Raw genomic sequence first — 26,326 nt, 5'->3', positions numbered from 1 at the left:
TACCCCATCCTTGGTTCCTCACAACCGGAGGGGCTAAGTTTCGTCGCTTGTCTCGATCGCTCAGGCTCAAAGACTAGCTCGGTGAGTTCGCTAACGGGTGTGATCGAGCGGAATCTAGGTCCGTTGTTCATGACGGGGTTGGCATAGCCCTCTTGTGACATTCCACTACTCCTTTACCTGCAACCTAGCAGATGCCTAGGTCGTTCTGGAGACCGACCTGGGTGGCCTAATGGCCTCCCCTCGATGGAGATTCTGTGGGCCTGATGAGAGGTTCAGGATCGAACGGGAAGGTTGAGATGACCTGGTCTACCAGACCGGGCAAGGGCCGCACGGGGCTCATCTATGGTTTTCTCCCCTGGCTCTGTTGTTTGCTCATGTCGAATGAGGCAACCATCGCTTCGTGACGCAACACGGAGCATTGTGATGCATTTCGCTGCACGTGCGATGCTTAGTATCCGAGCCCCTGGGCGGTTCAGGGCCCGAATCGTTCGGGAGTCATGGGCATATGGAATGAGATGCGCGTATGGATGTATGAAATGATTTATAAGGAAATAGAGGGGTTCGGTACTGCTCACCTTGATGGCTTAAGTGACGGGGTTCAGAAAGCTTCAGTCGGAAATGTCCGACCGGGACCTGCGCTCGTCAATTGTGGGTGAGCCCTTATGTGAATAGTTTTTGTATTTAATGAACACATGCTCACCTTGATGACCTGAGTGACGGGGTTCAGAGAGCTTCAATCAGAAATGTCTGACCGGGACCTGTGCTCATCGTTCGTGACGGAGTCGGCATGGCCTACATGGGGCGCCCCTTTGCTTCCTTACCTGTCTCTTGCTGTCTATCCTGAGTGATTCGATCGACTTAGGGGGTCAGATGGTTTCTCGATGGAGATTTTGTTTTTGGTCTCCCCAGGTCTGTCCTGGGAAAGTGGGGAGCCGCCCACGTGCATTGGCACTTCGGTTCCTGTGCCTGTCGTGTGGTAGTGGTTGATCATGTGGTAGTGGTGGGCCATGGCCAGGCCACGTCCCTTCTGATCAGGAGCCGTTCCATCGGGCAGAGCATGTCTTATTGGTCAGGGCACGTCTTATCTGCATTAAATGGAAAAGAGAGAGGTTTTCTCGCTCCACCGTTCTGCCTTCCTCGATCGGCGCGTCCTTCCCTAACTGTTGTTTCCTTTTCCTTAAGTAGGAGAAGTGAGAGGGTTTTCATCCTGTTCTTTTGCCTGTTCCTCCTCTGCCGCCTCCTTCCCTTCTCCTTCTTGCCATGAGCATTCCTGAGAGCCGCGGTGGTATCTTGGAAAGAAAGGGGAGAGAGCGAGGGAGGAGAGAAGAAACTCACCGATCCTTTCGTGATCCGGAACAAAAATGTCGGACTGGAGGTCGTCCAACGTGAGGAAGTCGGTGCTGGAGGCCTTCGTCAAGAAGGGGTTTTTGCCACCGTAGGAGGTGGCGCACTGGAGGGTCCCTGGGGGGGAGGAGTTCCCATGACCTCGTCCTGACGAGGTGGTTTCTTTCCTTACCTTCCATGAGCTCGGATTAGGATACCCTTCACACTGGTTCCTGCGCGGGCTTCTTAACGAGTGGGGTCTGGAGCTGCAGCACCTTAATCCGACGGGGGTGCTACACATTGCCGGCTTTGTCACCGTCTACGAGGCTTTCCTCGGGATGGAGCCGCATGTGGATTTCTTCCGGCGGCTGTTCTCCGGGAGGACCCTAACGGCGGGGAGTTCGGCCGAGACCACGCCGGTGGGAGGTTTTGCCCTGCAGAGGAAGCCGAGCATGGGGGATTCATACCCCGTGTACTCCCCCTGTGACTCCAACCGGGGGTGGCACGGGGAGTGGTTTTACATCAGGAATCCGGTGGAGGCATCGTTTTCCGGCGTTCACTGGTGGGAGGCCAGAGAAGTAGAAAAGTTGGTCATGGGGTTGCGCCCGCACAGAGAAGCACAAGGTGGAGGTCATCGAGGGGGAGCTGCGGAAGCTCATAAGGTGCAGCCTTAACACGATGCGGGTGTTCCACACCCTCTTCCACCACCGGGTTGCACCGTTGGCGGAGAGGACGCAGCCGATGTGGATGTATGGTGGCCGGTCGGACCCGGACCATGCATCGTCGGAGGACCTGCGAGACGATGAGGTCTAGAGTCGCCTTGGCCGGGTGCTACAGCTGAGGCCCAAGGATACGGTTGTGGGGAAACCCATACCGTTTAATGCCTCAGTCATGTCCAACCTGGTATGATCCCTTATTTTGTTCGTGTTTCTTCCTCTGCTTTTCTTGTTTCTTGATCCTGGGCCATCCGTTCCATAGGGGCTTGAGAGGTACAAGTCCTGGCCGCACGTTCCTAAGGGACCGGAGGGCAGGGCCCGGTAGGCCGCCCAGAAGGAGGCGGCGGACGCCCAAAAGAAGAAGAGAACCAGGGAGGTTCAGCGGAAGTAGGAGAAGGAGAAGGAGGTTGCCCAGCGCGTGAGGGCCGGGGAACGTAGGAGTGACATCAAGTCGGAACTCGCATTGGATGATCGTACGGATTTTGATGACATGGTCTTCTCCGACGAGGAGGAGAGTCGGGAGGTCGTTGTGACCTCGGTAGAGCATCGTGACCCTGCGGCGATGTTCGCTGGTGAGGAGCAGGAGGCCACGCGGCGTGCAGAGGTTCCCGCATTGAGGAAGCGTGCGGCGAGCGCGGACGCCGTCGGTGGACGGGCGGCGAAGCGGACACGGTCACCGCGCCCCTTGGCGTTGTTGCCGGTCTCGTCATCGCCTATGGCAGACGCAGTTGTGCAAGCCGAGCGGTCCGAGGAGCAGACTGGCACTTGCGTGTCGCTGGGACCGGTGCCAACACGCGACTTGTAGCCGGGGGAGGCCCCGCCTACCACGGATGTGGTCGAGCATGCTGGGCGGTCTGAGGGCCAGACTGGCGCCCGAGGCGATGCACTGACTTGCAGTTGGAGGAAGCTTCGCTCCCGTGCTCCAGGTCGAGGAGTCCCGAGCTAGAGGTCGTAGTGACCCATAGGTCGGGTAGGAGCCTGATCAGGATGGACTCCGCCCCGTCTGAAGCGAGGGGGCATGGGTCATAGCCTGGGAGCGGCCCTCGTCCCAGTAGGTCCATTGTCAGTCGGGGCATACCTTCAGGGTCATGCCGCTCACCTCCCTGGTATGTTTCCCTTTGTTGCTCTTCGATCTTTTGCTGGTCGAGTCTTTTTGGAACGTGACTCACCTGTCATTTTCCGTCAGTGGCCGGGGGATGCCAGGGGTTGAGCATCGTCCCGACCCCTGTGCAGGAGACTTGGAGGCCTACCCTATAAGCGTGTTGTCGTGAGCGAAGGGGTCAGCAGGGTGGCGGCGGCAAAGACCTTCCCTCCTCGGGGGTGGTGCCCCCCTGGGGCGGCTGCTGATAAGGCGGCAGTGGCTGCATCGGTGTTGGTGGCGATCCCTGGTGCCGATGGCAGGGGATTGCTGTCGGAGGTAACTCTTGCGGTCCCTCCTCCACCGGTCGCAGTGGAAGAGGAGAGAGAGACTGAGCCCCCGGTCTCGCCGGGTGGAGGGCCACCTGGCTCATCTAGGCCACCGGGGCCGAAGGTGCCGGAGGAAAGTGTGGCCGGGACAGAGTCAGGACGCCCGGTGGTAGTCCATGCGAATGAAGTGGTGCACATCCCATCTGATGACGAGGCGGATATCACGGTGGGGCCACCGGTGTTGCCGCGGGAGCTGGCGATGGTCCAATCAAAGGCTGGGCCCTCTGGCAGGCTGCTGGAGGGTGACCTAGAGTGGGCCTACCCAGAGGACCAAGCGGAGGCGCGGTTTGTCCTTCGGGATTCCCAGGAGCGTCAGCTCTGGGACATCCTTGGGGAGCAAGGGCATGCCGTGGTGTCCGAGCTCACCAACCTATCCAAGAAGCTTAGAAACGCCCAGAGGCAGGTTAGGTTTGCTCAGCAGTTGCTGGAGGTCGATCTGCAGCTTGCCATAGTGGTGAGTTTTCCGTACTTTGTCCTTGACCTTTGAACCTTTTGTTGGTTGCCTTAGCGCGCCTATTTTTTTGTAGAGTCTAAAGGAGATGTCGTCCCGCAAGTCTTACTTCCTCCGGACGGAACACGCCCGGATGCCTGAGCTTGAGCGTCAGCTAGCGTCCGCCCGTCGTGAGTCCCAGGACCGGGTGGCCGAGGCGACCGCGGCATGACAGAGGGGTAGCGTGCAGCCGAGCGGGCAACTACTGCCAAGCAAGGGCTCGAGGCGGCGAAGGCCCGTCAGGCGAAGACCAAGGCGGGGTTGCGGGCATCCTTGGCGAACACCAAGGCGGCGTTGCAAGAGTCCTTGGTGGCCCTTGAGCCGGAGCGGACCGCTTTGGTGTCGGCGTAGAACGCCCTAGAGTCGGCACGAAAGGCCCTGGAGACGGAGCGGAAGGCCCGGTTGGAGGCAGACTAGGAGGTGCTCGCGCTCCGAGGCCGGGTGATGGGGATGAAGGACGCGAGTGCCCAGCTACGCGGGCAGGCGCCCTGGCAGGCAGAGGATCTCTTCATCCTTGAGAACTTCCATGTCGGTACGTGCTTTTTCTGTTCTTCATTGTTGGGTTTTTTTCTTCAGCCTGTTTCTGAGCTTGTCGCTCTTCTCTTAGAGCTGGGTGGAAAGGTGAAAACGCTGGAGCAGGACCAGGAGACGATCAAGGCGACCCTCAGCTGGAATGCGGAGGAACTGGCCAAGTCCCATGAAGAGCGACGTGGTCTCGAGGGGGATCTTGACCAGATCCACAACGTTGCCCAGCTTGTCATCTCGGACGTCTTTGGGTCAGCGCCCAGTACTAGCACACCCGTGGTCCAGCTGGCAGAGGTCCCAGATGCAGCTTGGGACCTTATCAGGAGCGGGTTGTTCTATGGGGCATCGGGGGTGCTGACTTCGGTGGCGACGCACCATCCGAACCTGGACTTTGCTGCCATCTGCAACGGGTATGCCGAAGGCTTGAGCATGGAGGACATCCAGTCGATCGGGGAGGGCTTGCTGCCGCACGTAAGGTCGGTGGCGGAGCACATCTCTGCCCAGTGGGTGATGGACGTCCGCCATGAAGATATGTCCAAAAGCATGCGCGGAGAAGACGCTGCCCAGTCTGCAGATGGCATGGAGCCTGGGTTAGAGGTGAACGTCACTCTGGCCCCGACCGAGCCAAATGTCGTGCCGCTAGGGAGTGAGCGGCCTGCGCCCCTGTCGGTCGCTTCGACCGCGGATGCTGCCGAGCCGGTCCAATAGCTTGCAAAATATAAGTAGTTTAGTGAAGGTAGAAGTTTAAGTTTGTGGGGGAGACCCGTGTAAATATTACTGTGTGCTTAATGACTACCATCGGTTTTGTTTTTTGTTATGGAATTGCTCCGTTCGGGGGAGCATGTTCCCTTTTGTTCCTTAGTTTTCCCTTAGCATAATTTTGCTTTTTATTCTTTCTTTCTCGTACCTGCTCGTTTGTCCCATAGGCCTTGACCTTGGGAGCTAAGGGCGTGGCCCGCGAGGCGAGGCTGCTCATAACCGTAGGGAAAGGCGGGGTGTGATCGGTTGGAATGTTTTTGAAGCAAAGCTACGTAAAGCAAAACTAAGGAACGAACTATCCCGTTGGTTGGGTAGGAAGGAATTCTATCATATGTAAACAAAACCGGGAGGTAGTCATTAAGCATAATGATAGTAGTGTACCCTAGTGGATCCCCCAAGCGCCCCAGGCCAAAAAGTGTTCTGGTCGGGGCGCTTTTGTAGGAGCATATACTAAGTAAATAATGGTAAGATTGAAGCTTTTATGAAAAACGACATAGCTGTTCCAGTAGTTCGGAGAGATGGGCATCGTGGTCATCCTTCGGTTGGTAGGCGTCCGGTCGGATCACTTCAACCTTCAGTCGTCTGGATCCTCGCCCGCTGCGCCCCCTTCTTTGGTCGTTGCTTCCTCGCCTTTTTCTTCCTTTGGCCTGCCATCTTACCTTAGCAGGCGCTTGAGGAGCTGGCAGTCCTTGTAGAGGTGTTTGATGGGGTAGTCATGGTTGGTGCACAGGCTCTCCATGAGATCGTCGAAGTGGCCCGGAGGGTCTTGCTAGGGATGCGTGCCCGCATGATCGGCCGCGGCGACTGACGCGAAGTTGGCCGGTCGGCGGCGATCCTTTCTGTTCTTTTTTTTCCTCTACATGGAGGGGCCCTCGTCTTGACCCTAGCGCTTGGCCTTACCTTTGCCATGGACTCCGTTGAAGCGCGGTGGGAACAGCGCTTGCTAGAGGTGTTGGACAAAGGTCCATGGTCCCGGGCCATCAGGGCTAGGACTCCGGTCGCTGCTGCGTGTGTCATGGTTCGGTCTGAGCCGCGTGAATATAGGCGGTCGGTGCAGAGCGGTCGCTGAGTCAAGACGAGGTGCCAGTGCGGCCTCCTATGCCGCACTCGGCGATTGTACCGGCGATCGGGTGGAGCGTCCCATCTATCGCGTCTTCGTTCCCCTGGCGGAGAGTGAGGACGCGAGTCGGCGTTGCGATATGGAGCACTCTGCTTGTTGAACGGCGGCGGTCTCCACTAGTGCCTGGAGGTTCCGGTGGATCGCCTATTCATGAGGGTCATTCGGCTTGGGCAGGCCACGTAGAAGTATTGCCATGGCGGCGATGTTCTGGTTCGCCCAAGCGAAGTGCGGGGGATCGTTCCCCATGTCCATGGTGTTGTGCTGGACCTGACGGGTACGCCCCCGAGCGTCGCTCGTCGATCTATGCGCGCGGGGTGCAGTGTGGTGCGCCGGGCATGCCGGTGCAAGTTGGTGGCTGATGTAGCCACCGTTGTCGTAGTTCTTCCCCATGCTCAAGTGTGAGCTCGAGGGTCTCCGCATCAGGGTCCGAAAAGGTGCGAGTCCGTGAGGACTCCGCTTCCGCCGGTGGGTGTCCTGGAGGGTCCGCCATGGTGCACTCCCAGGACGAACGGTGGCTAGGTTCCATGTAGCCGATGCTGGAGCCATCACTCTCACCATCGTCATCCATGAGGTTGAGGAAACAGGTGGGAGCATAGCTCGCCATTCCCATGAATTTGGATGCGAGAGGGGGCGGCGCAGGCATCCTTCGGAGCCCCGAGCGTATGCGTATGTGGAAGACGTGAGGCCGTAGGGGAACCGGTCGTACGGCAGTTGCGTTGGGGACAACGGGGTTCCGCTAGGTAATCGGCGGAAGATAAAGAATAGTAAGTAAATAATAGCGTGTATATTACTCACAGCGGGGTTTGAGCAGAGAGTTTGCTTGGAAAGAAGCGCAGATGCCGCGTCGTCGAAGTCACGCGTCCCGGAGTCGATGGAGGACGTCCCTCCGATGGGTGCCAGGTCGCGAGCCTCCTCGCGGAGGTGTAGTACGCCGAGTCGGTCGGCGACGAAGTCTAGGCTTCCAAAGAGGAAGGCCTGGGATGGCTCGAAGACGGGTGGAACCCGCATCCCAGCAGGTGAGAGTGTGGGAAACTCTAGCGAGCCGAAGCGAATCGTATCGCCCGAGCCTGTCACGGCGAGGGTGGCGGAAAAGTGGGCCATCCGATGACCAAAAAGTGTTGAACGTACAACGTCTTCCCCACGGACGGCACCAACTGTCGGTGCAGAATGTGACCAACTAGTAAATATTTGTAGTTTTGCTGTACATTGTGATCGGAGGTGACCTAGCACTCAATGACACAGGATTTATACAGGTTCAGGCAACGTGCCCTATGTTCAGTCGGGGTCGGTCGGTGACTTTATTCCTGAGCTCAGGTGCTCGAAGTTTGCAGTGGGGTTACAAACGAGAAGGAGAAATATGGGGTGTACAAGAGGTCCGGTCGGCTCCGGTCGAAAGGGCCAAGAGTGACAGGAACATCGCTATGAGCTAAGTGTTCAAGCGGGGTGCTTGAGGTCTGAATCTAGCGGTTCTGTGGTTGTGAGCTATCGATCTAACGAACTCTAATCAACTGGAATCGGTCCCCCTTTGTTGGAGGAAGCGCATCCCCTTTTTATAGATGAAGGGAACGGCTTTACAAGTGAGAGGGAAAGGGTGTGTATGCTACCGAGCCTTGTTGTCCACGCCTACCGAGCCTTGTTGCCCACACCGGTGGGTACCAGATAATGGTAGGCGCCTACAACACTATTGATGTCACTGTAGAATGTCAGATGCATACGAGAGGTCGTGCTGCCTTTTTTAGGGATGGTGGACGTCGGTACCTGCAAATACTATTTGATGCCTAGAGGAGTCTCGCTATGTTCACCCAGTACGGTAAATCCTGGCGCCCATACCACTATTGATGCCCAGAGGCACGTGGAGGGCCTTACCGTATGGGAGTTTTAGCGGCCCCTACAATACTATAGAGGGAGATGTCGGCGCCTACAATACTGTGTGTCAGGTGGCTGCAGAGTATTGTTCCATGCAGGGTATGGTCCCTGGCACAGTGGTTTTGACTTGTGAGCCTTGCCTTGCCTTTCTCCGCACGTCTTCTGGTTTCTACCGAGCGGACGTCCCCGGTCGGATGGCTCTAGTCGGCGCTGAGTGCGTCGGTCGGAGAAGAGCGGTGAGTAGGGTTCCTACGAGCCCCAGTCGGAGGGACGCGGGGTCGGAGTCGGAAGTAGCGCTTTGGGCCAGGCCTTTCGATCGGAGAGGGTGTCCAGAGGCGGTTGGAGGCTGAAGCGAGTGCTCCGATCGGAATGGTGGGCCTAAGGGGTCGACGAGCGAGCGCCGCTCCTTTCGGTCCAGACCTTCTCGTCGGCGACTGGGCCGTCCTTTCGGCCTGTTGTATTTAGACTCTTGGGCCGAGCCTTGGCGCGGAAGTCGGTCCTCGAGGGACCCCGGGTTTATGAACCCGATAGTTTGAGTGTTGGTATATATATGGAACCCTAGTAACGGGCCTTCTGGGCTCCTTTGGGCCTCAGTATTTACGGAGGCGGCTCTCGCCTCCAAAAATGTATTTACGGAGGCAGGCTTCTTAAGTTGACCGCCTCCAAAAATAAACTATTTTTGGAGGCGGTTGTCTTAAGACGCCCACCTCCGTAAATCCATCTCCTGAGGCGAGCACGGTAAATAAAAAATGCCTGCCTCCATTAATCGCAGGCATTAACCAAGGCGGTTGGATTTTGTGACTGCCTCCGTTAATAAAAGGGCACCGTCTTGCAAAATCATTTTTGTATTAGTGACTATATTGTATTTAAAACTTAAAATTATATAAAAAATCTATGAATAAAATTTATACGTCGTTACTTCAGAAAACACTATATATTTTGGCCCAAAATATTATGACATATCAATAGAAACGATTGTTTATGTTATTTTAGGATCAATAATCCATTTTTAATAAAATATAAAAAGGACATTTTAGAATAAAAAGATACAGTCAGAGCTAGAGTTTGGACATGACACATAAATAAAAAATTACAACAAGTAATAAGACAAAAACTTGAAAGCTAAAATAATGATTTATGATGTCACAAAAGGTGATACTACAACAAAAGTTAATAACTTAAGCTAAGGTTTTAAGTACATTTATATAAACATGGGGCTATTGTAGAAATACAGTTGAGAACTGTAACATGGAGCTAAAACTAAAGAGTTGAGAACTGAAACATGGAGCTAATGCACAAACCAAGGTGGAAAATTGATCTGATGAGGTGAGGTGAAACTTAAATTTTGTGGCTTCACCCACTACTGTAGAGCTAGTGGGCAACCACTGCCGCCTATATTTGGTTAGTTTTATTTATGCATTAAATATATTCATATTCATAGCTTTTTAATATTTTATATCACATAATTGCAGAACGTGCTGTACGACGATCGACCGAAATTTCGATACTAATTGCAATGCAAAGATAGCGTACAGTACAGTACAACACGAGCACGTACGTATACGCATGTGCTCACGCGGTGGGCACACGCGCCGGCCTCTCTGGAAGGAAAGCCACCCATGACGAAGCTGACACACAAATACACAATACCATACAGTACAGGCTGCTCTCAATCAACCAAGCAGCACCCACCAACGCACACAGCGCTGTGCTACTACGCTTCGTCTCAGACGTCGCGGTCGCGTGCGCACTCGGGCGGCATGGCGGCGGAGCGGTCGCGGTCGGTGCAGTAGTTGTAGATGGTGTAGCGGCGCCTGACGTCGGCGAGCTTGCGGTACTGCGCGGCGTCGAGGTCCCTGAACTCCGGCTGGTCCCACCAGCGCGCGCCCTGGGTGGCGCAGTAGCGGGCCTCCGCGGAGGCCTCGCAGCCGTCGACGTGGAAGCCCCGGTAGGAGGCGACGAAGGGCGCGTTGGACCAGTCCGTCTTCTCGCGCCCGCCGCGCGTCGCCCAGTCGTCGGCGTTCCACAGGCTGGAGTAGAGCTTCATCGGCTGGCTGAACGGGTACCGCACGCCGAGGTCCGCGCTCGTGTTCTTGAACACGCGGATCGGCACGTCGTCCACGAAGAACCTGCGGAAAGTGTAGTAGGATTAGCTATCGATGAGCCGACGATGCGGATGCACGGTGTACGAGGAAGGGATTGGGCCCCTGCCGTCGCAGCCGCACAGTGTGCAGGGTTCAGACAGGCGTGGAGAGTAGGGGCAGGCCGTAGGCCGTGTGAGCGTCGGCACGGCTGCACCTGCACATGGAGGCACGCGCAATCTAGCTTCGAGATTTAGGGCCTGTTTAGAATCAAAAAATTTTGCGCAGTACCCGCACCACAAGGGCAAAGGGTTTTTGTGGCGAAAATTTTCATCACAAAAGCTTATTTTTTCGCCACAAACAAGCCTTTGTGGCGAATTTTTAAATCGCCACTAGTCGCCACAAATACTCGCCTCACAGATACTCTAGTGATGAATTTTTGTTCCCCGCAAATGACCATACTCATTAGTGACAAATTGTACTGTCACTAGTAACGGGACCATTTGTGGCTCATTCGTTGTCACAAAAACATATGCATTAGTGGCAAAAAATGATGCCACTCATAATGTTTTTAGTGGTGATAATAGTTGCCACAACTATACAGAATCTATGGCAATATAATTGTCACAATTACCATTGTAAAAGTGACAAATTTTGTGGTCACTAAAGACTACATATTAGTGATAGAAGTTTCGCCATTACTTGAGTTTGTCGTGTCGATGCTTGTTCTCACTATTAAATTATAATTGTGTCTAATTGTTTACCACAATATGTATGGGAAAAAGTGGTAACTTGTTAACACAAATACTTTTCATTTGTGATGCAAACTAATCCTCACATGTAAACTACGGTGGCAAACCTTTGTCACAAAAAATTATCTTTTTGTGAGAACTGACAAGACAAAATGTATCAATAGTTTCATCACAAAAAAGCATAGCATTTGTAGGAAAATATTAGTCTGGACAAGTTTTGTCACAAGATAAGTTTCAATTGTGTGAAACACATTAGATGTTGTGGCGACCAAGTTATCATTATTATCCTTGTTGTAGTGACAAAAATAGCTCAACAAATGTACATTATAGCAATATGATTATTTCAAATCTGCACCAATAATATTTATTTCAATAATTCAAATTTGGCATTAAGCATTACATAAAACTAAGAACACTCAAACCTCAAAATAACTCTCTTGACACTACTTTAAAGTCTCACAATAATTATTCAACTAAAGTGTTTAAACTCTAAGATGCTGGAGGCTGTGAGGCACCAATGCGTGCAATTAATGCAGCCATTTGATGATCAAGTTGTTCCCTCACTAGGCGAGCAACTTCTCCACTCTGTGCTTGACGCAAAGAACTCATCTCATCACGTTGGGATTGCTGCTCTTCTTGCAGTTGTGCATTTGTTTCGACCACCGTGGAAACTTGGCCTTCCAAAGCTTGTGCTCGTTGCTCAGCAGCCTCAGCACGTTGCTCAGCAGCATCTGCACGTGCTCGAGCTGCAGCTTCACGCTGTTCTGAAGCCTCAATTTGCACCTGCAATCTGATTCTTTCCTCAGCCACTCGGTTTACAGCACGAATGCCAACACCACGTGAATGGTTTGGCTTTCGACCAAGAACTAGTGCGAAGTGCTCCACTATTGGCACGGGCGCAGAAGAAATCTTTTCTTGATGTATCCCAGCAGCTTCATGTAGTTTGGTCTGCAAAGCATGAAAAACAAACTAATTAAGAACCCATATACTACACAGCAGGCAAAAACGTTCATGTAAGTAAATTAGACATTATTGTCTACAACATCCTCTAGAATAGTCTGAAGCACCGGATCAAATCTCGGTATGATGAAAACTATGCAAGATGATAAGGGTATGATTGGTTTGTTGCATATATGCCAGCTAGGCTCACGGGATTCAAGTTAGATGATTAGTTGGTTGTATGGCTCCACAGGGCCTAGTTCTGTTCATGCAAAAACTCTCTTAGCCTAGCTCTCGAGATACAGGGATTTTAGGTGTTTCTTCAGAGCCTGGCTCGCCAGATGCGAACAGTTACTAGGTAAGGACATTATTAGCATATTTTAAGTGATATTAATGTACTTCAAACAATATTAAGCATGAGTAAGATAAATTAAGAGCAATAAAAAATGGTTGCATATAACAAATACTACCGTGATTGTGTTTACTTGCCTAATTTCTCGTGCAAGCAAACAAACATCATCTCAGCTCGACCCTCTACTGGATGCAAGCAACGAAACATGGTAGTGTTGTATTTACCCAAGCTATCCCCCGAGGGGCCTGCTCCCGGATACGAACACAACCAATCACACTCTAAGCGGCCAAAGAACACTAGCGTAGGATAGTGTAACATCCAAATGTTCTCAGAGTTGATACTGTTCAAAAAAATCTACAAACATGTTATCTAATAATTGAAAATTGCAGACAAATTAAATAATATATGAAATTTACAAACAGCTTAATAAAACGATATTGTTCATGATTAGAGATACTGCAAACTTTTCGTAGTGCCTAGACTTTTCAACTCATTAAATGAACAATACAGAGACTACATTGCAGAGATAATAACCATGAAAGAGTCATACATAATTCTACTACCATACTTTTTCATACAAAAAACACACCACTTCCACCTAATCCTAGTTCAAAAGGTAGGATACAGATTGACAAATGTGAAACCCAAAGATGCCATCAAGAAGGGAAGTAATATGGTCATACCATTATTTCTTCACCTGTTGGAATGGACCATGTCCCATCAGCCTTTTGATATGTAGCCTTCCAAACTTGCATAGCAGTAGGCCATTCACCAGTTTCTGGGTGTCGCTGCATTAGAATAACAAAAGCATATATTCACTAATACAGAACGATGTGTAATAGAAAAAAATCTGCCTAGTAACTATTTTCCTCACCAGATCGTAAGCGATTTGAGCAATTGATCTAGTTCCTACTTTGGACCCCATCTCTTGCTTTCCTCTGTTGATAGAGTTTTGGTTGCTCCTTTTCTGGTTTACAAATTGCATAAATGTATCATTAACAATTATGCAGCACTGTAATTTAGGACATGAGTTGTATGTACCTGAAAATCATCATCCGTCCACAAATTCCTTATCAACCATTGCCAACCTTCTGGTGAGACATGTTGTGGCCTTGGCTTGTTGTTTCGGTAAGCTTGAAGTAGACGGTAACGCCGATTATTATATTGACTCTCTACTTGTCTCATGGCACAATCTTTATCTTCTTCTGAAAGCTCAGGAAACTTTTGCTGTACAGCAAAGATATATTGTAATAACCGGCCACTGAATGCAATGATAACCTATGCATGCCAAATATATTCATTTCATATGAAAAGTAGGTCACCTTTAGTTTTCTCCAAATAGATGTAGTAGTACCAGGATAAAACTTATCCATGTCCCTCCACTTCTTCACTTGGAGTGGTACAGTTCTTACAAGAACTGTTATCTCACTTTTAAATAAACTAGCATGTTCTCCACACACTTTTGCAAACTCTTTAGGGAACTTTATATCAATATGCTTTCCTTTTGCTCTTCTCTTGCGAAGTTGATTGTTAATTGTAAGTTTTCTTCCACTCTTAGCAAGGCCTAGTTAATTTAGGGAAAAGAACAAGGGTAATTAAATGTAATGTTTGTACTCTATAGTGTCAAGAATCAAATTTTAGATTAGTATAACATGTTGTGACATGCTAAATGTAGCACTTGTTATTATGTCGTATAAAGAAATAAATGTAGATCAACATAACAGTACCTAGCTAAATCAGCGAAATAAACAATGGTGTAAAGAAGCAGGTTTCAGATTAGCAAAACACCTTCAGTGTTGTGTGTTGCAGCATTTATTTGATTATTTTCATCCATTGCCACATCTGAATCAAATTGATCACGTTCATTGTCAGTTCGAGAGCCACGTGAACGTAACCTGGTTGTTATTTCACCTGTAGAAACAAAAATAGGCATTTTGTAAATTTTACATAACTAAATACAACAGAAATGGCTATCTTTTATTGTACCATCAGCACACGAAGTAATGCAAGTGAACACAGTTGCAAGTAATATAACTAGGATTTTTGACATCGGCATGAACACAAACCCCATGTGTTTGTTCATAGTAGCTCTCGTTCAGATCTATGAACAAGTAATGGTGCATTCAATTAAACAAGAAGTCAAGAACTTGCATGTTCTCATGGAGATTATTAATGGAATCGCTATCAGTACTAATAAGTCGAGTTGCTGATAACTAGAAGACACATCATATGAACTTAACAAAAGATCATGTAAGTTTTCTTATACACTAGAAGCAATATAGAAACATTATATTACAAACGAGGCTGCAGAAAATTGTAGCTTTCCTAATTTCCTTTGATGCAACATGCTACAATACATCAGAATTTTTACGCAAAGAAATATTTGGTGGTGCTGAATGTATAAAACAAACCTATACCAGAGGTCAATTGGTCCCTTGGATCTTTGGATAAAGCAGAGGCAAGCTCATCAAATTCCGTATCCATTTCAGCAACTGTTCGTTGAGGCACCCGTGGCGGCACCCGTGGAGCCATTTTCCCTGCAAAACAACAATGGAATTGATGGAGAAACATAGCCATCAAATTAATGGATATTTTACCAAAAGAAACAATCTGACGAAAAAAATAATTTGAGACATATACAAAGGATGGAAACAATCTGTCAAAAAATAATTTGAGAAATATAAAGTTGGACTGGGCTGGAGGCATGGGTGTCGTAGGTTGGTGTCCAGTACAAATATGGTATGGATGTGATGCATATTCATAGATCGAAATCAAGATATCAGTATGGCAGTTGTGCAAGCCGCAGTGGCGGCGGCCGTGGCGGTGGCCGCCGCGGCGACGGTGGCCGTGGCCGTGGCGATGGCGGCACTGGCCGCGGGCATGGCGGCCGTGGTGGCGGCGCCGGCGGCCACGACGAACTGGATCGGAGGCCGGGGATTTTCCGCATCGGCATCATGGATCCGTGGGGTATCGCATCTTCTTGCCATGGCCGTGGCCGTGGCGATGGCGGCACTGGCCGCGGGCACGGCGGCCGTGGTGGCGGCGGCGGCGGCGGCCACGACGAACTGGATCGGAGGCCACGACGAACTGGATCGGAGGCCGCCACGACGAACTGGATCACGGTGGTGGATTTTTCGCATCGGCATCATGGATCCGTGGGGTGGCCGGAGGCATCTGGGCGTGCGCGATACATGGCCTTGGCTTTGACACAGGATAGGAGTAATCATTGGGGGCTAATAATGACGATGCTGGCCGGATGGAGGAAGACTTGGCAAAAAAAAAACTAGTAGTAGTACGCAGTGCACCTTTGTGGGTCGCCTGTTTCTCCGTGTTTCTCCCCGTCAGTTGGCTTTGATTGTTTGGTAGATCCGTAGATGATGGAAAGGACTCCATGTATGTATATATATATACTTGATGTCCAATGCAATATGGCGGGAGTAAAAAAAAATTCACGGATTAATTGGAGGGAAAGGTGAATGGATATTTGGAGGGAACAATTTTTCACCAATTATAATTATTAAGCGGAAAAGAGTGCGCTCGGTTTGAAAAAAACGATAAACAAGGCCAATAATATTTCTACTAGAGATATAATGTGAAAAAATATAAACAAGGTCCATAATATTTCTACTAGAAATTATAATTTTTAATACCAAATTTATTTTAATGTGTGTTTATTGGAAAAAAATTGTTATTTTTTAGATAGAATAAAATTCGACTTCAAATCTCTTCGAATAAGACGCATCACTTGACAATTAAACAAGGTCCATATAACTAAATTTCAACAAATAAAAAGACATATGTGGCTAGAAATTATACATAGAGGGGTCAGTCAAAGATATTCAATATGGGTGTGTTCGGTTAGCCAATTAAGCCTGGTTAGCTCAAGCCTAGCTTCAACAATACAAGATGAACTTGTTTGGTTGCATGACCTAGCTTAGTCAGTATAAGAAATGTTACGTTTTTGTTGGTTGCTTTATCTTGTAGCGGGAGGTGAGGCGAGCGGATAAAAGGGCTAGCTCGGGCCTAGCTTCACAAAAACGGCCACCCACCTCGTTCCTGGCTGGCCTGACTAACAGGTGGTCGGTGGCTTCAAGAAGCCTGTCTAATGAGCCCAACAGGGCGACCAAACATGTCAAAAATTGTTAACTAGAGCTTGCATATATAAGAGTTGGGGACCAAACCAAACAAGTTGAATTGAGACTCATCTGTTTAGGTTCTTATGGTGGAACCTGGCGAGCCGTGTTAGTCACGATGTAGTTGCTCCTATTTTTCTGAATTTATTCCAGTGTGGTGATTAATTTGGACGAGTGTGCGTGTATGCGTATATAACAAATGTCATTAAACAAGTTAGGATTAAAGTATGAGTATATAACAAATAAAGTGTTAAACTAATAATTAAATATATAAAAATCATAAACAAATGATTATTTAGATCATAGATTAAATATTTATAAAAAATAATATAGAATATCATAGTTTTCTACTCACAATATCATGCCAAATATCAACATTCGAACCATATTAGTTTTGTTTTGGCAAACATTTTGTTTGCAAATAACTAACTCATATTTCGATGACTAATAAAGCAAATTTTGGTGCTTTATTAATTATTAAATCTTTGTAAAATACAAAATCAAGTCCTTAACAAGTAACCAGGCTGCCTGCCATATTCATCGGCATTAATGTTCACCACAAAAATAGAAAGAAAAAGAAAATAGAGCGAAAACCTCCTACATTTTTGGACCCAGATCTGGTAGCCCACGAATCTGAACTCAATACTCAATGGCTACCGCTTAAACCCTAAACAGCCCCCAAATTGCTATGGCCGCCGCCCGTTGATCCATTTGCTTCTTGTCACCGATCCACTGGTGCAGAGCTGAGATGCTGATGTCCAACACCTCTGCCGTCAGGTAATACTTTTGATCAAAATACAAGTTGTCCGCACTATCATTCCTGTTTCCATCTGAAGCCTCTCCCCTTTCAAGACCGTACAACGTGGTTCCAAGTTCCCTGATATACAGTCTTCATAATGCTGGAAACTATGCCTTGCCTCCTTCTCAACTTCTCTTACATAACTAGAATCTGAAATCTCACTAGCAAATATACTCTGGGAAGAATTAGGCTCCCAGCTCCTGAACAAAAATGAAGACATGTCCCTTTCTGATGGAACACTTGATGAAGAAATGAGACCTGATATACTGTTGACAGGTACAGCATATTCTGTCCAGTCAATGTATGGAATCCCATTTGAGGAATCAAAATCACCGTCTACTCCATCTTGTTCTTTCACAGGACGAGGAACTGGCTCAGGCAGAGCAATTTCACTTGCAAACTGCGTTATCCTGTCAAGCCTCTCCTGTGCAATAATGCTGTTCATAGAATAGACACACCACCATATCCTTAGAACTGAATTGATGAAATCTTGGATCCAAATATATAAATATATGTTAGATCTGAAAACGAACCTGTTTAGCATCTCAGTGTAGCTCAAAAAAGGTACCTTTGTAAGTAGACAGTAACAACGTGGTGCAGAAACCAAGAAACGACTTGGCTTATAGGAAGTAGGGTTTAAGGGTAAAACTGCACCTAGTATACCAGGTGCCTTTTGAACTATTTCCTGAACATGCAAACAAACACCATATAATGGCGCATTGTCTGATACCTGGTTCATAAACAACAATATTAAAAACATCAAACAAGAGATGTAATAAGACTCACAAACCTGTAGGTAGGAAAATGCAATATCAAAATAATCTAGATACTAACATCCAGGAATTATAAAATGGAAGATTCTTCTTAATGCAATGATACTGCGTATTCAAGAAAAAAATGGAAGATTCTTCTTAATGCAATAACTTGACAAACTGTAGTTTTGTAAACAATTCATTCCTCAATGACAGGATGGTTGTGGACAAAAGTTGGATGGACATATCCAATAGGAGGCTTCCCCGATACGAAGAAGGAGCTAAAAAATTTATTGAGTTTGCTTTTTCTGGCTGCAGTGCGGACAAGCTCCTTCGATGTCCTTGTAGAATCTGCAAAAACAATTACTTTGCTGATCAGATATCTATAATGGAGCATCTCATGCTGAATGGAATATGGAAAGAGTATAGAGTATGGGATCATCATGGAGAGAGTGTGTCAGATTCAGAAGACAGTGACGACAACATGGAAGATCATGATGACTATGGTCTGCGTGAGATGGTGAATGATTTTGGAAATGCTGTGAATAACAACTTGGGATCATTTGATGGTTCATCACCTTGCTTGCAGGATGACACGACCGCATCTACAGGTCCTACTGAAGAAGCTAGCAAATTTTATAGACTTCTTGAAGAGGCAGACAATGAGCTGTACCCAGAATGCAGTACCTTCTCTACACTATCGTTCATTGTGCAAATGATGAACATCAAGTGCCTATATGATTTGAGTGGAAATGCAATGGATGCTCTATTTACTCTGTTTTGGAAGGTACTTCCTACCAAGAATAAGGCTCCAAAGTCATTCAACGATGCTAAGAAAGTCATGTCAGATTTGGGATTGGATTACAAGCGTATAGACGCATGCCCAAATGATTGCATTCTGTACAGAGGTGATTATGCTAAAGCTGAGTCATGTCCAGTGTGCAAGCTTTCTAGGTGGAAAAGTGATGACCAGAACAATGCATCCAAATCACGAAGGCGAAGAGTTCGAAAGGTTGCACAGAAGGTGCTGCGCTATTTCCCATTGATACCAAGATTGAAAAGGATGTATATGTGTTCCAAAACTGCAACTAATATGCGTTGGCACAAAGAGGAGCTAGTTGATGATGGATATTTGAGACACCCGGCAGATTCAAAGGAATGGAAGGATTTTGACAAAAATTTCCCATCATTTGCATCAGATGCGCGCAGTGTTAGGCTTGGGCTTGCTAGTGACGGATTCAATCCTTTTGGACATATGAGCACATCATACAGCATATGGCCCGTTGTTATTGTGATGTATAACCTACCTCCTTGGATGTGCATGAAAGATCCTTATATGATAACTTCAATGCTCATTCCTGGCCCTAAAGCACCTGGCAACGACATTGATGTATATCTACAAGCCATTAATTGATGAGCTGATTGAGTTGTGGGGTGGGGTGGAGGCCTATGATGCTTCGATGAAGCGTAAATTCACACTAAAAGCTGCATTGCTCTGGACAATTAATGACTTCCCTGCTTTAGGGAATTTATCAGGAATGTCCACAAAGGGAAAATATGCATGTCCATCCTGTCATACCGACACTTGCTACCAATGGCTAGCCAATGGAAGAAAAGGTTGCTACATGGGACACAGGAGATTCCTACCAGCAAGACATAGTTGGAGGAACAATACTACTTCTTTTAATGGCCAAAGGGAAAGGAGATGTGCTCCAAAACCATTATCAGGCGCTGAAGTTCTTTCACAATACGAAAAGTTTACTCAGGTACACATACAAAAAGATTTAAGTCTATGCAGCTTTCTTTTTGTAAATAAATATGATACGAGTTATGATATTTTGATGTAATTTCAAAGGTGTAACATTGCTATCATTATGCTGCCATTCAGGTTATATTTGGGAAATCTGACAAGAAAAGGAAACGTTCCAGCACAGTGTATGGTGTTTGGAAGAAAAAGAGTATATTTTTTCAACTCCCTTATTGGAGCAAATTGACACTAAGACATAACCTAGATGTCATGCACATTGAAAAGAATGTTGGTGAAAGTTTGGCGGGTACCTTGCTTGGACAGGAGGGGAAGACAAAGGATAACATTAATTCTCGATTTGATATGGAAATCATGGGAATACAACCAAAACTTCATGCGACTCCCACAGATGATGGAAAATTTTTATTTCACAATGCACCTTATACACTTTTTGGACCTAAAAGGAAAGCATTTTGTGAGTTCTTGACAAAAATCAAAGTCCCAGATGGTTATTCTGCAAAGGTATCTAATTATGTAGATGCAATAAATGTTAAAATATCAGGGATGAAGTGCCATGATTACCATGTGTTTCTGCATAGATACCTTCCACTATCTATTCGCGGCATGCTTCCGGCTGATATTTGTCTTCCAATAATTGAGCTATGCAACTTTTTTCGAGAAATTTGCTCAAAAGTGTTAGATGTGGAGATCCTTAAAAGGCTTCATTCTTCAATTGCTATTACTCTTTGCAAATTAGAAAAGATATTTCCTCCATCCATGTTTGATGTAATGATGCATCTACCAATCCATTTAGCTCAACAAGCAATGATAGGTGGTCCTGTGCAATATCGATGGATGTATCCCATCGAGAGATTCTTGCGCAGACTAAAGTCATTTGTAAAAAACAAAGCTCGTCCAGAGGGAGCAATTGCTGAGGCTGTAGTGTTACAGGAATGTGTGACTCTTTGTTCTATGTACTTGCATGGAATTGAGACAAGAATCAACAGGCCAAGCCGTAATGATGACAGTGGTGATAACAATAGCAACACACAGCTCCAGATTTTTGCCAAAATTGGAAGACGGCTTATTGGGAATAGATATTGTCAGATGGAGATGAATGAATTGAACAAAGCACAAGCCTACGTTCTAAAAAACTGTGAAGAGGCTTCTCCATATACAGGGTAAGCCACTCCTAAGATGTTCATTCAACTGTGGACCTCCAATTTTGTAACATCTATTCTCCTATGTCACAGCATTCACAAGGAATATTTAAGGACACAGAGCACCAAAAATGTAGACAAGCGGCATGAGAAAGAGTTCTTTCAGTGGTTCAAGAACCATGTAAGTATAAGGATGTATTTATTACATTATTTCTTTAGGGTAGCTTCATTAACTACTGTGCTTCATGTAGATATCAACTATGTATTCCAAAGGAGATCCTTCTGTTTCTGATGAATTGTTTGATCTAGCAAGAGGACCCGATACTAGAGTGACACATTTCTCAAGTTATATGGTCAATGGATGGAGATTTAACACAAGGGACAGAGACGCCCTATTTCAAGCACAAAACAGTGGAGTATTTGTCAAGGGCGATGAAGGAACTGGAAACAAAGATTACTTTGGTGTCTTGACAGATATTGTGGAGCTTTTATATGGGACTCATAAGGTTGTTCTTTTTAAATGTGAATGGTGGGATGTACATACAACAAGGGGAGTTAAAGAAGATAAGTATGGGTTCATAATGATAAATACTACTCGCAGGCTGTCAACAGATGAGCCATATGTTTTGGCTTCGCAAGCAGAGCAAGTATATTATGTGAATGATACTCAAGATCCAAAATGGTATGTCGTGGTAAAGACTAAACCTCGTGATTATTTTGACACTCCTCCCACTGATGAAGAAGATGCCACTACTAAATCAAGTAAATCCAGTCCTGAAGCTTGCCAAGAAAATGAAGTAATAACTGTGCCGAATCCAAATACAATAGAAGATGATGACACAAGTATATTGGACACACCTCAAGTTGAAGCGGAAGCTGAAGGTATGCCTGTGGCTGTGGAAGGTAATCCGATACTCCATTACGAGGGTGACGTTCAGGATGAAGATGAGCAACAAGAATCTGAAAGTGATGACAGCGAAGGTGGTGAGTACATGGATTCAGATGACGAAGACAGTGAATCGGAAGAATAAATAGATAACGACTAGCAAATAACTGATAATGAAGCTGAAATTTCTAAAGGGAATATATATATGAGATGCAGCTTCATCTCCTTGGTCACTTGCTTTACAAACACTACACAGTAGTGTCAAACAAATAAGCATTTAGGATATCATGGTCACTCTGGCATTTTCAGCTATGTTTTATTTCCTAATACTTATCAGTTTTCCAAGCCCTGGTAATATGATATATATTCATGGTCACTAATTTTACTTCCGTTCTGGATCCCTACAAGACAAACTTGTGTCTTTTTGTTCCCACAACCAAATTAACTGGTACATAAAGTCACTAAAACCTAAGATAATAGAGGTCTAATTTGTACTTCAATTACAGAATTACAACATAATATACTAGTATTATGTAACTAAACATAACTAAGGCATTTCCCGTATGCAATGACCAAGGTTCAAGTGCCCAATCAATGCCAATTAAACATCACTAAGGCATTTGGCAATTCAGTGTCTAGCCTACATTCAAACTCCAGAGAATCGAATAGGCAAATATGGTGAATTGATCAAATAATCTAAACTGGAGAGCAACAGTGCTTACTATCCAATCCTATGACCTCGGATGAGCCGCCAGTGTTAGGTCCCCTGGCCACACGAGCCGCTAGCTGCACAGGCGGCCCTGAAGCTCCAGTGCTCCACTACGGACACGCCCGAGCTACGACCGCCCGCCAAACGCGGCCGCCCGCCACACGCCTGAGCGGGCTGCCCGCATCCCTGCCCGTGTTGACGCCCGCAAGATGACCATACCCGGCTCACAGTACGGCGCGAGCAAGCGGCTCGGCGTCTTCCTCCTCGCGCGCAGATGGCCGCGGCTAGGGATGCAGCGAATCCGACCTTTTGCGAGCTCGTCGAGATTGGCGGCGGCGACCGTGGGCGAGCTCGTCGAGTGCGAGGCGAGATTCGGTGGATCCAGGTGGGAGCGGGGATGGCCGGAGACCATGGGTGAGCTCGTCGGCGCGGAGCAGAAGCATCGAGCTGGGGGCGGCCGGAGACACTCGTCGAGATAGGCGGCTGCGGCCGTGGGAGAGCTTGCTAAGCGCTGCACGTGCGAGCTTCGGTGCAGCCATGGGCAAGGGCATCGACGGCCGGCGACTATGGGCGACCTCGTCAGCGCTTGGCGGAGCTCTAAGCTTGGGGGCGGCCGGAGATAAGGTGGATTTTGCTCGTCCAGTAATTGCAGCTGTAGAAAACGGAAGAAGATAAGGTGTAGTTTGACTGACAAGTGGGACCCATGATAATACAATATTTGCCACTAATTATTTATCATACGGAACCCATGTTTTTATCACTAATATAAATATTATATAACAAGAAAATTTATTTTCTCACAATTAACTTGGTAACAAGTGACAAAAGAATATTTTGCCACAAAAATTTCTCAGTCATCAGCTACCATGTGGCGAAGCAAAATTTTGTCACATATTAATGTACTAATAGTGGGGGGAAATTTTTTAGTCACAATTAAGATGGTAAATAGTGGCAAAATACAATTTTGCCACAACATTTTCTCACTGACCTTGAACCGTGTGGTGATATAATATTTTGTCACCGGTAGATGGCAAAACTGTGAGGAAATAAATATTTAGTCACAATTAACCTATTTATTAGTGACAAATTAATGTTTCATCACTAAATTCGCCACTGAAGGTGCATCCTGTGGCGATATAGTAGTTTGCCACTAATAATCGACGCAATAGTGATGAAAATTAGTTTGGCCACTAATAACATGGGAATCAGTGACAAATTAAGATTTCGCCACCACATTTTATCACTGATGCTCGGTCTTCCTGTAGTGCCGTCATATCGAATCTTGCGGTATATGCATGGAGTACTAAATGTAGACGAAAAAAAAACTAATTACATAGTTGGTCGAGAAATCGCGAGACGAAACTTTTGAACCTAATTAATCCATAATTAGACACTAATTACCAAATACAAACGAAATGCTACAGTGAGCCAAAATTCAAAAAATTTTGGATCTAAACGGGCCTTTACTGTCTGCCTTTAAGACTGCATGAATTCAAAATCGTCTTTCCACTTTTTCAGTATAGTACTGTAGTGCTTAAGGATGAAAACGGTCGTACTCGGTCGAAAAACTCCTCAACCGTTTTCTACTTTTACATTTGAAATACGAAAGCGAAAGCGAAAGCGGACAAGCCGGACACGAAAACGAACACGAACTTACAGAATATCTAGAATTTCGAAAACGAACCAATTCGAGCGGAATTATGTCGAACACGGTCGGTATGCGAAAATTCAATACGAAATACCGACCCACAGTGCATAGCATTAAACAAGTGCACGACCAAATACATAACATGTTCACAACTAACAAGTGTATGATCTAGTTCAAGTGCATAGCATTAAACAAGTGCACGACCAAATACGTAATAAGAGAGATGAGGCTGGACGCCGTCTATAAGAGAGGGCAGCTAGCCACCGGTAGAAAGAATATAGCTGCGTGGTGAGCAGCCTGTAATTGGGCTGTATGACCTGTGCAGTTGGCCAAATTCGGTTTAAACCGAATTTTGAATTCGGAATATTTCAAATTAAAAGTAGAAAAGTAGAAAACGGTCGAAAAATGTGTAAACCGTTTTCTACTTTTACATTCGAAATACGAAACATCTCAAATGCGAAAGCGAAAACGGTAAAGTCGGACAAGAAAATACGGATTCGGTCAGATTAAATATAGAAAACGATGCGGTTCGGTTCGGGATATTTCCGTTCCGTTTTCATCCTTAGTAGTGCTGCCGTCCTGCAGTGGTACACTCCCCAGCCAGCCAGGCGGTGAGCTAGCCGTAGCTAGCCAGAACAGGTTAATGGAGAACAGAACAGGTTACTACTGAAATCTTTACAGCCATGGGCGCGGTAAATTAACCCTCTCTGTTAATCTAGTTGCAACTAGTAGCAGTGAGTGAGTGACGCTAGAGATCAGCAGCAGAAGATTGTAGGGCAACGCGATGGATTGGTGCTTGCTTACGCGATCATGTAGAGGTTCCAGAGGACGGAGTAGGAGTGGTACTCCTTGGTGGGGTCGAACCAGAGGTAGATCCTCTGCTCCCGGTCGCCCTTGCCGCCGGTGAACACGTTGGTCTGCAGGATGTACGGCTGTCCCGTCCGGTTGCCCAGGAACTCGAAGTCGATCTCGTCGTGCTCCGAGTTCTGCGACGACAGCTGCATTTGGTTCGGTTCCGTTCCAGCAGGATGTCCGACGAGCCACCAGTCAGATTACATTACAACCCCCGGCAAGAGCGAGGCAAAGGACAGAGACACAAAAGCAATAGCAAGCGGGCGAACAATAATGAGACGCTCTAGCAACGTACGTAGAAGGCCGTGACGGTGCCCGCGGAGTCGCCGCCGACGAGCTTCATGTGCATGCTGAAGTGGCCGAAGAGATAGGACCCCCGCGTCTGGAAGCCCGTCCCCGTGGACTTGTCCAGGTACAGCTGCACCTCCCGCCCGCCGTCGATGTAGTGGATGTGGTCCTGCGCCCACGTCGGCACGTAGTTCTTCTGGAACGGCACGTCCACGGGCTTCCGCGGCGCCGCCGCCGTCGCCACCTCCACCAGCAGCAGCGACACCGCGACCGCCGCCGCGGCAGCGACCAGCGGCCACCGCACCGTCGCCATCGCCGGTGTACCACCTAGTACCTCCTTATACTGGAGGAGTACGTACGCTGTATCTCTATCGTCCCTCGGCAGTGGCCACTGGGATGCCGAGACTCGAGGAGTGCGAGAGTATTTATAGGGAGAGGCGGAGAGCTGGCAATGGCAAGCTAGGGGCATGCTCTGTGTTCTAGAGCGTGGCTAATTAACTGGCTATAAGCATAGGGGTTACAGTTTATGAAAGGGCTCTAAACTAGCCACAGTGCGTGCTGATGGAGTGGCAGCTGGCGAGTGATGAGGAGTGTGGTCGATCGATGTCAGTACTGCATCGGGCACCGTCACATGGACGCCGACGAGCCCGCGAGGCGCGATCTTGTCTTTGCTCGCGTGAGGTTGGCCCAGTGGGAGCAAAATCCAAGTACTACTGGGGACTGCCTGATTGGTGGACGACTCACAACTTGCGACGCCATGCCATCGTGCACTTGCAGCTCTGCTTCAGGGATCTTTCCATGGCACGCGCTGTCTATGAGCCCCCCTCCCATACAATTCGTCTTTTACAGATGACGAAGCCCAACGATTTCTAGTCTAGAGGTAAAATGACAAAACGAATTGAAAAACTCGACTAGACGAAAGTTCGCATCGGATACTCTTAGTTGATGATTGGACCAAAGTT

General features: G+C 47.5%; 2 protein-coding genes and 1 pseudogene across 2 annotated transcripts; 1 reads left to right on the top strand and 2 right to left on the bottom strand.

The window, feature by feature from the left end:
• Positions 1-9,785: 9,785 nt before the first annotated feature.
• Positions 9,786-25,779, bottom strand: LOC136486881 (probable xyloglucan endotransglucosylase/hydrolase). The gene is made up of 3 exons (XM_066483943.1): positions 25,372-25,779; positions 25,029-25,222; positions 9,786-10,395 (listed from the first exon to the last, which is right to left on the bottom strand). The coding sequence occupies exons 1-3, from the start codon at positions 25,675-25,677 to the stop codon at positions 9,993-9,995; spliced, it is 903 nt and encodes a 300-aa protein (XP_066340040.1). The 5' UTR covers positions 25,678-25,779; the 3' UTR covers positions 9,786-9,992.
• Positions 11,589-15,246, bottom strand: LOC136486882 (uncharacterized). Its single transcript, XM_066483944.1, has 7 exons — positions 14,802-15,246; positions 14,179-14,301; positions 13,713-13,954; positions 13,432-13,617; positions 13,265-13,357; positions 13,074-13,178; positions 11,589-12,047 (listed from the first exon to the last, which is right to left on the bottom strand). The coding sequence occupies exons 1-7, from the start codon at positions 15,094-15,096 to the stop codon at positions 11,589-11,591; spliced, it is 1,503 nt and encodes a 500-aa protein (XP_066340041.1). The 5' UTR covers positions 15,097-15,246.
• LOC136487229 (uncharacterized) lies at positions 17,886-22,012 on the top strand (annotated as a pseudogene).
• Positions 25,780-26,326: the final 547 nt, after the last annotated feature.

The sequence above is a fragment of the Miscanthus floridulus genome, chromosome 10 (genome assembly GCF_019320115.1).
Source record: "Miscanthus floridulus cultivar M001 chromosome 10, ASM1932011v1, whole genome shotgun sequence".
Classification (NCBI taxonomy): domain Eukaryota; kingdom Viridiplantae; phylum Streptophyta; class Magnoliopsida; order Poales; family Poaceae; genus Miscanthus; species Miscanthus floridulus.
Note: the sequence above shows the minus strand (reverse complement) of the source record. Positions and strands in the feature narration are given on the sequence as shown.

Coding starts and splice junctions, on each gene's coding strand:
- LOC136486882 (XM_066483944.1), bottom strand. CDS start 15,096: ATGCCTCCAGCCCAGTCCAACTTTATATTTCTCAAATTATTTTTTGAC. Junction 14,302..14,801: donor CCAATTGACCTCTGGTATAG/GTTTGTTTTATA, acceptor TTGTTTCTACAG/GTGAAATAACAACCAGGTTA. Junction 12,048..13,073: donor CAACAGGTGAAGAAATAATG/GTATGACCATAT, acceptor CATGCTTTGCAG/ACCAAACTACATGAAGCTGC.
- LOC136486881 (XM_066483943.1), bottom strand. CDS start 25,677: ATGGCGACGGTGCGGTGGCCGCTGGTCGCTGCCGCGGCGGCGGTCGCG. Junction 25,223..25,371: donor GCACCGTCACGGCCTTCTAC/GTACGTTGCTAG, acceptor AACCAAATGCAG/CTGTCGTCGCAGAACTCGGA. Junction 10,396..25,028: donor TGGAACCTCTACATGATCGC/GTAAGCAAGCAC, acceptor CACTTTCCGCAG/GTTCTTCGTGGACGACGTGC.